At 42.7% G+C, this 14,056-nt stretch overlaps 1 protein-coding gene across 11 annotated transcripts in view; it reads right to left on the minus strand.

Moving 5' to 3' along the window:
* Window positions 1-1,410: 1,410 nt before the first annotated feature.
* ARMCX1 (armadillo repeat containing X-linked 1) overlaps window positions 1,411-14,056 on the minus strand; it is a 37,380-nt gene continuing 24,734 nt past the window's right edge. The window contains exons 3-6 of one of the 11 annotated variants that reach the window (XM_087859882.1): window positions 13,224-13,284; window positions 11,958-12,085; window positions 5,744-5,854; window positions 1,411-5,489 (exon numbers count right to left, since the gene is read on the minus strand). In XM_087859882.1, coding sequence (XP_087716008.1) covers window positions 3,970-5,346 — 1,377 coding nt within the window. In that variant the 5' untranslated portion in view covers window positions 5,347-5,489; window positions 5,744-5,854; window positions 11,958-12,085; window positions 13,224-13,284 and the 3' untranslated portion in view covers window positions 1,411-3,969. Of the gene's footprint in view, window positions 5,490-5,743; window positions 5,855-6,627; window positions 7,539-7,570; window positions 8,150-11,957; window positions 12,086-13,223; window positions 13,285-14,056 lie in introns of those variants that run through there. The other 10 variants (XM_087859885.1, XM_087859883.1, XM_087859890.1 and 7 more) reach the window with 10 other exon arrangements.

The following is a 14,056-nucleotide window of genomic DNA, read 5'->3' on the forward strand; positions in this document are numbered from 1 at the left end:
CTGATTTTCCGAGCCTTGAAATATTATGCTTTGGGTGACAATTTATAAAAGAACTAAACTCCATTTTTGTAAAATTACCTCTGAACACATTTGACTGGGGTAGACCCACTTAAAGTCCTAAAACCTTCAGATGAGAACAAAACCAAAATATCCTCCCAGTTTCTAATTTCCTCGGTTTCCCGGGAGCTGCCATCATCTCTAAAGAGAGCACACTGCCTCCTCCCCACCCCTATGGTCTGCCACAATCATGGCCACAATCCTAGAGCTGTACCCTTCCCAAAATGATCGAGAGTGGCAACCTCCAATGTGAAAACATCAGGACATCAGCAAGTGGCTTGGCCAGCCATGGGGCCTGCCTGCACCAGGCTGTCACACATCTGTCTCACACGGTACTTCCCAAAGTCCAGGCGATTTGGTTCCAAGTAATACCAGGCACGGGACATCCCAAGTACATGCGGTGCACCCAGGGCTGTGCCACGCTCAGACTAGTTCCCTCTCGGTCTCTGTTCAACAAGACTTCCAGAAAACGTCTGGCAGCCAGTCACGCCCTGGGTCGCCACATTACCATAGCAATGACAATTATTATTCTGTATTAAATGCCCACTGGTGCGTGACCTGGTGTCATGGGGATTAAATGGTCACAGAAGCACAAAGAGACCACAGCCAGTGATCCCCCAGAAGGAGGAAATAAAGATAGAAGTGGGAGGCAGGGAGAGGGCAAAAGCGTGGGGAGGAAGGAGAGGAGGAGAAATCTGCCAAGAGCAGATGGATGCTGGTCAGGCCTGGGCCCCTGCCACATGGTGGCTTTTTACTACTTAACCTCATTTTTACCCACGTTCAAAATGAGGTTAAGTAAAAAAAAGTCACTCAGCACCCCAAATTCAACATGGCTTGATGTGAATATTTTCTAAGGATTTTTAAAAATTCATTTGAGAGAGGGAGAGTGGGTGTGTACGAGCAGGGGGAGGGGCAGAGGGAGAGGGAGAAGCAGACTCCCCGCTGAGCAGGGAGCCCTACTGGGGCTGGATTCTAGGACCCTGGGATCATGACCTGAGCCGAAGGCAGATGCTTAAGGGACCGAGCCACCCAGGCGCCCTGTGAATATTTTTTTAGATGTCCAAGCTACACATCTGAGTTAGAAAACAAGTCTCATTGTCCCTATTTTCTCAAGTATCTCCAATGAATGTTTTTTAGGAGAAAATCAGAAAACTTTTAAATCAGCCTCCGAAAATCTAGTCACAGTATCATCTGATTTTACGTGTAGAATATATAGAAATACGGATAGGAAAAGTGTCTGAAAGGGTACACACTCAGTTTCAGTTCTGTGCTTCTCTCCCCAGCTGCCACAGTTCCTTACACTCTTACACTCCGTACCTCCTCTCCGGGAATCACATCCACTCCCATGTCCTCAATTACCATTCATCCTCTGGTGGCTCCCAAAGCTTTTTTTTTTTCCCCCTCTGAGTACCAGCTGAATACATTCAAATGACAATAGGCTGTCCCCATCTGGATATCACATAGATTCCTCAAATTCAATTTATTTTAAGTAGATTAGCCTTCCCCTCCCCAATCTTTTTCTTCGACCTAATAATAGAGCAAGAAAAACGTTAGCTGCCTTTTCCCGCACCCACCTGTAAAACTAGTGTCAAATGAGTCTCCACTTGTATGTGATTCGACAGGGTCACCATATGCAACAACTTGAAGCCAACCGGTTCCTGACCCTCTTATCTAATATAGACAACATTAAGGCAAGTATATGGAAGCCTGGGGCTGGAAGCAGATGGTAACTGAACAGAGGATTTTACCCTTTCCTGATCTCGCTAGGAATATGTTGTGGAGGGTGGTGAGATCCTGTCTGAGGAAACAAAGTTATGGACTCGACATAAAGAATATCATCTTCATCTGTGTCTTCATCAAGCAGAGTTTTGTGTCGAGTATCTAATAGAGGCATTATACAGACATTTGGTTCCATACAAAGCGATTTTAAAGCAATCAATTTGCTCAAGTTTGGAAGGCTAGTGGCTCTACCTCTTACTAAGAGTGATCTTGGGAAACTTACCTAAGTTCTCCAAGTCTCATTGCTTCTGCAATAAAAATATAATACTTACTTGACAGGATCATTGAGGAGACTCAGTGGAGGGGGTAGGAGTCATATAAAATGCCAGTAAGTGTCTGACAAGTATTAGGCACCACCCACTTTTTTCTTCTATAATATACGTCTTGTCCATAAATGTGTTGCTTATCAAATTTGAGTAACACTGTTCTTTAAAAACGAGAAAACTCAAGGGCTTCTAGTTTTGTCTGAAATTATCACTATAATCAAGAGAAAAGCATACAAATTTATTTAACGTAAGTTTTATGTGACATAGGAGCCCTCCTAGGGGAATGAAGATCGAAACGAGTGGCAAAATCTAAGCGCTTACACAGTAGGTTGAAGGCAGGCAGGCAATTGTGTAAAAGTAACTAAATATGGGGAGACTAAAGGACGACAAAATTTATTTTAACAAGATCCGTTTGTACAGAATTCTCTCAGCCTCAACTCCCCATCTCTGGTGAGAAGAACGTGTCTTTCCTCCTGGTATAGGGAAGACAATGTTCACATGGGATTTGTATCTCCTGCCTTTAGGAAGAAAAGGCCAGGTCGGAGTGCCTTTCTGGTACCTGCTACTTGCCAAATGCTTTTAGCTCCTTATGCCAGAGGGGCATATTTTGGAGCGGCATAGTCTACCGACCTTTACTGTCATATAAAGTTTAAAACAAAAAAAAAACTCACAAGTTAAAAATAACTCAAGCCATAAAACTTAAAAATTAAATCAACATGAATCTAATGAGATTGATTAAATGTTGCTTTGTTGGTTCTAAATCACAATCTGCGATATGAGTAGAGTAGTGATACAACAGCAGGTCCCCTTGACTTAACATTCCTTCAGCAGGGGGAGCTTGATGACTCCCCCTCAGCCCTCTGCCAGTTTCCTTAGCTCAAACTACTGCAAAACCTCTATCGGTCCAAAACGACGTACTTATTATGGAGCAAATACACCTTTTAAGTATTAAATGCATTTTTACATTTTTCTCATTGACTAGAAACAGAATTTCACTGATCTAAGATGCCTTTGATTTTTAGATGCATCCTTACTTTACATACCGCTACGAAAGGAAAACTATACTTCTAATCCAAGTATGGGACAATGCTAAGGTGCCATCAACTGTAAGATGCGTCGTAACTTCAGAGATACCGAAGTATGGGGGAAAGAAGTCTATCTAATACCAGTAAACACAGTAGTGCTACTTTGTGCCATGACAGTATTTAACATAACACAGAATCTGTCTCCCAAGTCACCATCTGACCTCCAAACATCCCCATTTTTAGGCTATCCTTCAAGCCCAACTTACCTAAGTGTCCCCCTCCTCTGTACAACTTTGCCTGAGCACGACTGCCTGCAGAAGTTTCTACACAGATGGGAAGGGTTTGGCCATGATCAGAGCCTTGTTAGTATAGTTTTGTTCCCACACACCTTAACTTTCCAAATAGATCATAAACTCAAGGACGTGGTCAGGTTTTTTTGTTGTTGTTTTTTGCTGGTTAAAACATACGATTTTATTGATGAAACACAAGTCTAAGATTAACAAATGTAAACCAATACAAAAGTGTAGCTTATTTATGATTAGTCTGCTGTCAGTTTAGGTAGAGGAAAGAGTAAAAAATATCTCAATCTAGGTAGCAAGATGGAATCAATAAATGCTTTCTTTATACAAGCTCTAGTATTCATTAAATCATTAAAATGGTCCAGACTAAAACCAGCCACCACAAGTAACATCACTGTTGATGACCCTTGATTCATTATTCCAAAGTAGGAGCTGAAAGGATCTTTGCCATGTAAGCACAGTGGAAAACAAAGAATTTACAAAATGCATTGTTCCCAGTGCACACTAAAAATTATCTCGATATTGTTTCAGACATACTCCCAGTTAGAGTTTGGTCAATACTTTTAGGACTTTTACTTTCACCACCAGATCATTGTGATTTGCTAATGCCTTGATTTTCTTAACACACACTCCAGATTCTTTGAATAAGAAAAAAAGGGAACTTCTGCTGAATTCCTTCTTAGATGATGCAAGCCCTTCACTTTTTATGTTGTCATTTATATTCTCAAATAGAGTAAGGATATTGAGAAGAATCTCTCTGTCCCATTCTTTATTAAAGAGGGAAATCAATTCTGAGGGTACTTTACAACTGACCAGCTCTCTCGTCATGGCTGGATTTTCAGTAAAGTTTATAATCAGTTTCATAATCTGAATCTTGGTGAAGTAATTTCCCAGGAATAACAAAGCAAAAAAGTCTGGAAAAGAATAGGAAAGCAAATGTTGGTAATGATTAGTCACGGTCATGTTGGTTAACAGTCTTAGTCCAGCCATCTGCACAGCTGAGTCCAAGCGACAGATCATGGTATCATCACACACTTGACTGATATATGTCTTAATCTTTCCCTGATTTTCAGCATTCACACTCAAGTTATTAAGGGCATTGTAAGCTTTTTCCCTAATAATAGGATCTTTCGTTTTTATCAGTTTTGCAATAATTGGAAGACCGCCCAACTCACGAATGGCATTTTGGTTAAAAGAATATGCTGCATTGTTACCCAGAGTGACCAAGGCTATTTCTTGAATAAAAGGATCATTTGATCTTTCCAGGATGTTAAGAACCTTTTGAAGGTCAGAAGCACCCAGAATATCATCAATTTTATAGGGAAAGTTGAACTTGCCCCTGCGAACAGGCCATGCTGTGGCTGGAGTCCTGGTGCTTTTACCTCTGGTTTTTCCCTTGGTTTTTCCACTTGCCCTACCTCCAGCCCTAGCCCCACTCCTGGTGGGGTGGCAGCCTCCACCCCTGACTCCTGGGCAGGGTAAACTGGGTGCAAGGGTCCTGTTCCCAGAGATAGTGCCCAACCTGGCTCCTCTGCCCGCCTTTGCACTTGCCTGTTCCTTCAGAGTGCTGAAAAGGGCTTTGGCTTTGGCCTCTAGGCCACCTCCACTCTGGGCCCCCACATGGGCCTCTGCCTTTACATCTGAACCACTTTGGAGTTCCAGGCCCACCTCAGCTTTGACCTTTGATTCACCCTGAAGTCTAGCTCCAGCCCCCACCCCAGCATTAGTATTAGTCCCCTTCCCAGTCTCCACCCCAGCCTCGACAATATCACTAGCTTCTTCCTCATCGTCTTCCTCATCGTCGTCCCAGATTTTCTCACTCTCATCTCTTCCCCAGGTCAGTCTGTACACGCAGTAGCAGGCGCCAGCCCCGATCACCACACCAGCGGCCACGCAGCCAGCTTCCCGAGTACGGCCCATGGTGGCCGGGCTGGATGTCTGAACCAAATTCTTAATCAGGGTAGAGTGGGATTGCTCTGGCCCAGAGGAGTGCTCCTGTGTTGGGGGCGGAGTCTTCAGCTACAGCCCACAGGCCCGGTTGCAGCTTGCAGATACACCAGAACCTAGGAATGAATTAAAGATTTAAGGCATCAGTCTCCCCATTTTGTGCCTTTGCATGCAGACAGAATGAACTGCGGACGAACAAATGGATGAGGACGTAAGAGGGACTCAGGGCTGGATCACTAATGCCTTTCCTCCACGGAGAAGGTAATTTTGAAATCTCTCCCCTTCCCCCCACCCCGCCCCGATTCTCCAACCTCATGTTCAACCATCCCCCCCAGCACCTTACATGTAAGGTATCTAATCAGTTCCCTACCTCCCCTACCCCTCCAGATGTCCTGGGGGTAGTGGCACCCCCACATACACCCGCACAGGTCCAGGCAGTTTCTTCTCTTCCTTGCCTGGAAGTCCACTGCGTCTTGCAAACCTGCATACAAAGGGGTGGGGAGGAGGATGCTGAACGCTCAAGGGACAGAAGGACCTCACCCTGGATGGGACACACTTCCCTCTCCGGAATCTCTGGCCCCAGTTCTGCGTAGCCCTACCCTCCACTCCTCAGTGACAGAGCTGCGGCTTTGAAATTCTTCATCTCCCTTCCCCATCTCCTTTATCTCTTTCAATCCTCCCCCCATCCCACCCCACTCCGGTCAGTCACTTCCTTCATAAGTGACGCCACAGCCCTTTCCCTGTAACAAAATGGATGGTGGTGGAGAGAGCGCTGAAGACAGACGGAAAAATGCACAAAGGTTTCGAACTCGCCCTTGCTTCCGCCACCCCCACCATCTCAGAGGTACAGGACACTCCTCCCTCCACCCATTATACCAACTTCCACTGCTCCGGAGCAATTTCCTTCCTCCCTTACCGCAGTTTCCGCCTCCTCCACTAAACCTAGGGACTGATAACTCTGGGACTGAATGCTTGACCCACGGAGCAAACCCTGGACGCTGTACTCCAAAGAGTAACTTGAAGCAAGATCCTCCCCACCCCCACTTCAGGATTCTCGTGACACTCCGCCCCCAGCCACTTCCTTCTTTGTGGGCTACCTGCACAGCACTTTGTTTTGAAAGCTCCGAAATGGAATAAAGAGGAGGAAAGGAGGGGGGTGCGGAGGAAGTCCATGGGTCCACTCTGGTTTGCCGTCTTCGCAATTCTCCACCCCAGGGGTCCCCAAATAGTGCCACCACCCTCACTCTGACCTACTTTTTCTGGGCAATTTTCCTCTTCTTCCTGCTTTCTAGGGTTGAATTGGCCCTAAAGTGCAAGATTCACAGGCACAAACAAGCGACAGGGCAGAGACAGTTGGGCGGACAGAACAGCCCTTCAGAGAGTCCCAAATACCAGCTTTTCCAAATTCAGGATCCTGGTTGTCAAGCGGCTTTCATCTTTTGGCCTCTCACCCCTGGTCTTTCACCCCTACTCCCACTTCTCAGGACTCCGCTGACATCAGCCCTCTTCCTGCCCGGCATCCATTCACCCACTCCCGCAGCCCCCACCCTCAGCAGCCGGCCATTTTCCCAGCGAAAACCACACCCCTTTCGAACAACTGGAAACGGAGGAGGCGGGGCGAGGGAGGAGGGAAAACCTGAGGAGCAAAAGAGCCCCCTCCCCGAGGCATTTCCACCCCCAACGACTGCCATTTTCCCTGTAGGCACTGTCACATCCTTTTTAACAGGAAGACAGCTGGAGTCAGAAATGGGCCCAAGTTAAGTCAAGGACCTCAGCCACCCCCACCCCTCCGGGGACTGCGGGGCAAGCCCACCTTTACACAGACCTGCAGGGATTCGGAGCAGATTCGTTACTCTCTTGCTCTGAGTGTTACAGCGCCCTACTGAAAGACATGGGCAATGACAAACGCACAGCCCAAGATTCTGACTTGGTAGATGGGCCAGCACACAGGGCCAGAATCTTAGTATCTGCCCTTCCCGATTCAAGGCCCTGGGTGCCAAAGTTTTCAGATTTCCTCCCTCCTGGTCTGGGTTCTTCCCTGAAATCCGGACCCCAACGTCCACCATTTTTGTTCTTGGAAGGGCCAGGGCTAGTGCAAGGCTGTGGAGAAAGCAGGGCCTTGTCCCTCTTTGGTCTCCACCCTCCGCCACCCGCACCGCACGGATCCCCCAGGCAGCGCCCATCCACACACACAGACCTGCTGGGATGCGGGCAGTTACCTCCTCCTGCTTCCCTGGCTACAGGCCCGCCCGCCCTCGGGGCAATAAGGAGCTGGTAACCGGACCAAACCAGGACTAGGATTAGAAGGACGTCTGCAAACGCCGCTCCTGCTCACGTGAGGGCCACGTCACCGGTGAGTTCAAGACCCCAATTACCACTCCCACCAGCAGTGCGGCAGGAGCCGACCCACCCCTTTTCTTCCTGGCTACATCAGGCCCTGCCACTCATTTTCTTCTGCCAATCCCAGAGACTGAGGAGAGCTGCTCCTTGTGGCTGGAATTTGCCTTTCTCCCGTTAACAGGGGGAAACTGCATCTGTTCCCTTATCTATTGCTCTTTGCTTCCTCTTTGAGGGATCGTTTTTTTCCCTTCTCTACTCCCTGTCCGATTGCTTCTCCCCTTCTCTTACTTTCCCCCACACCCAGCCATGAAGGGCTAGCATTTTCCCTGCACCCTTATATGAAATGGGAGGAAAGATCCCAGAAAAGAATGTACGTAGTGGGAGTGTCTTACTTAAACTTTCCAGTTCATTTTTTAAAATCAGTAATGCATTCCTTTTATATTGAGAAAATAAAATGATGCTATTTGCATTTGAGTGGAGGATTTAAGTGGGAAGGAAAACCGAAAAGGCCTCATTAATTACGTTATATGTATTTATAATACAAGAAAAATGTTTTACTGCTTATAACCCAGTGGCAGCTTTCAAAACATACTAACCGGTTTTAAAATTAAAAACAAATTTTTCATCCGATCTATGAATTAGTCCACAAAGAGATCTAATCTTTAGTCGTATAATTTTGGCCAGTTAATGTAAATGATCTACTAGTTTTTCTACTTAGAGATCAACTTACAATTTGATAAAAACAAAAGCAACACAATCCTGTCTTGTTTGATTAAAGAAAGACACGTATTTAAAGTCCCAAAGTCTTGGCGGAATGCTGCACGAACCTGTTGTGATTTGATGGCTGTTCTGAACACCTGCCCCTAGATTAGATTCCAGCCCACTACCGCGAGGCAGCTGAGGGTGTGAGGAATGTAGAAACGGTCTGATCTCTCAGCTTTGTCAAAAAGGGAGGGAGGAAGGTGCTGCCCTCCTGCCTCTCCTGTATTCCAAAGCCTCTCCTCCGTGCAGTCAGCCACTTGACTCTGTCGCTCGCTCTAGAAGTACACAAGGACAGGTGAGCAAGATGGTAAATGCCACCTTTACTCAGGGGACCAACTTGAGTAACTGTCTTTGGCTTCTTCGCTTTCTCCCTCCCTCCCCCGAATTCGCACAGATGTAACTCAGGGATACATAGAAGGGACTGCTGTTGCCACAGAGCCCTGCAGCTGTGGGTTTCCGCGAAGAAAAAGTGATTGCTGGCGGGGGAAGCGCCCAGGTCGGCCCGCTCTGCCCTCATTCCTCATTCATGGCGCCTGAGTTAACCTTGCTCAACGCTGTCTGCTGCTGCTACCACCTGACCTGGGCGGTGCAGCCAGCTGGGCCTCTTACCTCTGGCCTCCTTGCCACGGGGCACCCAGGGAGAACCTAGCCTTGCTGCAGGGTCGCTGCCTGCAGCCCACACCCGCTTTGCTGCCCCCTAAGCCAAATGTATGCCAGGGGCCCAGGGAGTCTCCCCACTGACCATACTGATGAACCTAGAGTAGGCTTTCTCAACCTGCCGCCTCTGTGCGGTACCTGAACTTGTGTCCAAGTTATGCACATACGTATGTTTATTTTACTGGGGAGAGGGGTCACAGCTTTCATCAGATTCTATGACTTAAAAAAAAATGAAGAACTACTTGCCTAGGAAAAAAGATATATCCCCTGAGTAGAAATCAGTCTCTTCCTTTCTCTCTCTGCCTCTCTCTTATTATATACATTTCTTATTTTTTTTAATGTGGAAACAATGCAGAAATGTATAAGGTAGAATGTGAAAGTGCCCTGCAATTCCTGTTCCACCACCAACCACTTTTGACAATTTCCACCTTTCTTTATGCAAATACAAAAAGTATATGTACGCATGTGTCAAGTTCCAAGTTGAACAATACACAGAACGAAATGGTTGACGTTTAGTGACATAAAGTGCAATGAATCTGCACTTTAATTTGAGAACTGACATCATCTTTAAAAACTGAGTCTATGTTGACTTTTATGATCTTCAACAAATTTTATGTTTCTTCAGGTAGGTTATACTCATTACTTGCTAAGTTTATTCCTAGGTATTTTATTGTTTTGTTGTCTTGGGGGATGGCATTCCTTTTACGATTATGTTTTCTACCAGGTTATTGCCTATCTAAGGAAAAACGATTATGATATATTTATTTTTAGTGACCTTTCTTAGTATTTCTGATAGTTTTTCAGTTGATACATTTGGTTTTTCTGGGTATGCATACATAATCATCTGCTAATGATGGTTTTTTAATTTCCTCTTTTCCAATATTTATATCTCTTATTCTTTCATTTTCTGGATGTACTGCATTGACCAGAACCTCCAGAACTATGTTGAATAATGGTGATTGAGGACCTCCCAACCTTGTTCCTGAAGTAAATGGGAATGCCCCTAATATTTCACCATTTAGTGTGAGTTTGCTGTTTGTTTCTGATGTGTTCTCCTTCTGGTTTTGTGTGCGTGGGGGGTGAGGTCTAAAAGCCGCACTTTTAGGGCGCTGGGGTGGCTTAGTCAGTTAAGCATTTGAGTTCAGCTCAGGTCATGATCTCAGGGTCCTGGGATCCAGCCCCCCAACCCCTGCCTGAATTGGGCTCCCTGCTCAGCGGGAAGTCTGCTTGTCCCTCTGCCCCTCCCCCTGCTCATGCCCTCTCCCTGCCCCCCTCAAATAAATAAAATCTTTAAAAATAAATAAAAGCTGCACTTACATAACCCTTTATATAAGACTGAGAAAAATTCAATTGTCCACATCATAATATTGGGAGGAAGAGGGGACCAGGGAGAATTGCCATAAATCCTGTGCTTATTGTGAATATGTTGGTGAGCAAACAGACTCTGATTCTGCTCTCATGGTGGAAACAAGACCTTAATGAAATAATCACACATGCATACAAACCAAAAAAAATATATCATGAATGAAAGGAACATTATTAATATAGTAAAAGAAGTGGGAAGTGGGAGGGTCTGGGGATCAAAGAAGACTTTCTTGTGGGGGAAAGGGAGTGAAAGTTTGAGCTGAGATGAAGGAAAGCAAGAATAAACTAGGAAAGGATGGGAGCAGAAAATAAGAATGTTCAAATTCTCCACCTTTCTGATAACCACCATGAAAACCCATATACTTCAATCCTAGGATAAATCCTGTGAAAGTCACTGTTAACTTTTCATTTGACTCTCCAAGTTTTATTGATGATGATATATAGGTACATTATATGTATATATAGGTACATTATATGTATATACACATAGAGCTAATAATTTTGGGTCACAGAATACAAACTATTTGTTCACCTAATATATTGTGTACGTTATTTTATCAGATACAAAAATATTCTATAGTATGGATTTACCAAAAATTTACCAATCTATTATTGATTGATTGATTGATATTTAGCCTCTTCTCAATCTTGGTCTACTACAAAAATGCTAAAGTGGAAACCTTCATACACATATATTTTGACAATTGTGGCATTATTTTCTTATGATAAATTCCTAGAAGTGAAATCACTGGGTCAAAGTAGATACTCATTTTAAATTATATCCATGTTGCCAACTTTCACCTCTTAAGTTGTGATATATATATTCCACGTTCTGCTCCAAAAACGTTCAATTTCTTTAATTATAAGTGAAATTAAGCATCTTTTCCTCGGTTTGTTAACCATTTGTATCTTTCTTTCTATGAATTGCCTTTTCCCATTTTTCCATTAGGCTTTTTGTCTTTTTCTTATTAATGCGTAAGAACTTTCTGTATATCAAGGAAATGAGCTCTTTGACTGTCATAGGTGTTATAAATATATTCCCAGTTTATAATTTTCCTTGGACTTCTGCAGTATGGAATTTTTAAATCTTTAAGATACAAAATTTATCAATTATTTCTTTACATTTTTGGGGTTGTGTGTCCTGGTTGGGAAGGCCTGTATTTTCTTCTAATTTTTATGTACATTTTTTAGTATTTAAATTTTTGGCTCATATGGAATTTTTTTGGTGGCATTGCCTTTGTTACCAGTAAGGCACCAGCAATTTTCCCCACCATTACTTTTGAACCATTTGTATAAATGTCAAAATGGTGAATACAGCAAGTAACATCTCAATGTTATTGTGAATACATTTTCTCCAGCTTTATTGAACACATGGAATTATTTTTTTCCAAATAGTTAGGAAATTGTCCAATGCCAATTATCAAATAATCTTTCTCTAGCTCACTGATTTAAAATGTCACCTTTGGGGCGCCTGGGTAGCGCAGTCGTCAAAGCGTCTGCCTTCGGCTCAGGGCGTGATCCCGGCGTACCGGGATCGAGTCCCACATCGGGCTCCTCTGCTGTGTTCCCTCTCTCGCTGGCTGTCTCTCTGTCACATAAATAAATAAAATCTTTAAATAAAAATAAAATGTCACCTTTATGAAAAAAAGAGAGAGAGGCAAACCATAAAACGGACTCTTAACTATAGAGAACAAACTGAAGATTGATAGAAGAAGGTGGGCAGGGGATGGGCTAAATGGGTGATAGGTATTAAGGAAGCATTTGCTGTGATAAGCACTGGATGTTACATGTAAGTGATGAATCACTAAATTCTACTCCTGAAACTAATACTACACTATATGTTAACTAGCTAGAATTTAAGTAAAAACTTGAAACAAACAAATAAATAAATAAAATGTCACCTTTATCATAAGCTAAATATCCACATATATTTGGATATATTTCTTGATTCTCTATTATGTTCCTTGAATCTGTTATTTTTTTCTTTTTATGTACCAAACTGTTTTAATTATAGTATCTTCATAATATGTTTTAATATCTGGGAGGGTAAAGCCTCTCTAATCACTCTTTTTCATAATTTACCTGCCTATTCACATGTGTTTATTTAGACATAAAATGTATTATTTTGTTACATTCCCCTAAAATCCTGTCTTTATTTCAATTTAGGTTACACTTAATTTATAAGCTAATTGAGGGATAATTGGCATCTTTATAAGACTATCTTACCACTTCACACAGGTCAGAATGGCTATTATTAAGAAGACAAGAGAGAACAATTGCTGGTGAGGATGTAAAGACAAAGGGAACCCTTGTGCACTGTTGGTGGGAATGTAGATTGGTACAGCCACCATGGAAAGCGGTATGGAGGATCCTTAAAAAATTAAAAATAAAAATACTATATGATCCAGTAATTCCACTTCTGGGTATTTGTCTGAAGAAAATGAAATCACTATGTCAAAGAGATATCTGTACCCCCATGTACATTGCAGCATTATTCACAATAGCCAAGACATGAAAACAACCAAGATGTTCATCAATGGATGACTGAATTAAAATACATATATTATATTTATATATTATATATGTAAATATATCTATTTATAGTAGTTCATTCATAAAAAGAAGGAAATCCTGCCATTTGCAACAACATGGATAAACTTGGAAGGCATTATGCTAAGTGAAATAAGTCAGGCAAAGAAAGGCAAGTGCTGTATGATATCACTTACATGTGGAATCTACAAGAGCCAAACTCATAGACACTGAGAGTAGATTGGTGGTTGCCAGAGGCTGGGGAAAGAGAGAAATGAGATGTTGGTACAAACTTCCAGTTATAAGATGAATAAGTTCTGGGGATCTAAATGAACGGCACGGTGACTATAGTTAACAGTACTGTATTGTATCCTTGGCAGTTGCTGAGAGAGTAGATATTAAATGTTCTCACCACAACAACTACAACAAATATGGTGGTAATTATATGGCATGATGATGTGTTAACTAACCATATTATGATAATCATTTTGCAATATATATGTGTATCAAATCACCACACTGTACACCTTAAACTTACATAGCATTATATGTCAATTATATCTCAATAAAACTGAGGAAAAAAGAATATCTTTCTACGTAAGAACCCATTTTTTCTAGTTGTCTTCATTCATTTTCCTCAGCAGCATTTCTAAATTTAAAAAAAATAATAACTCCTAGAGCATCACCTGGCACACTATAGGTTATCAATAAATATTTGAATTAATGAGTATGTCTTGCAGATTTTTTGTTAAGGGTATTCTTAAGTAGCTTACTTTTCTCCATGGCTACTGTAAGTTGAATCTTTTCTTTATCTTACATTTTCTGTTTATTGTTTTTATATATGAAAGTGGTTGGGTTTTGCAGTTGATTTTTTAGCCAGCCTCTTTATGGAATTCCTAAAGTTTCAAATAGATTTTAGTTGATTCTCTTAGACTTGTTTCATTTGCAGTAATGATCATCTTGTCTCCCCCTTTCCAAATTAATATCACATTCCCTTCTCAGATAATTGCATTAAGTAGTACTTCCAGAA

This window comes from Ursus americanus, chromosome X, assembly GCF_024610735.1.
Source record: "Ursus americanus isolate L20-20 chromosome X, mUrsAme1.1.p, whole genome shotgun sequence".
Lineage (NCBI taxonomy): Eukaryota > Metazoa > Chordata > Mammalia > Carnivora > Ursidae > Ursus > Ursus americanus.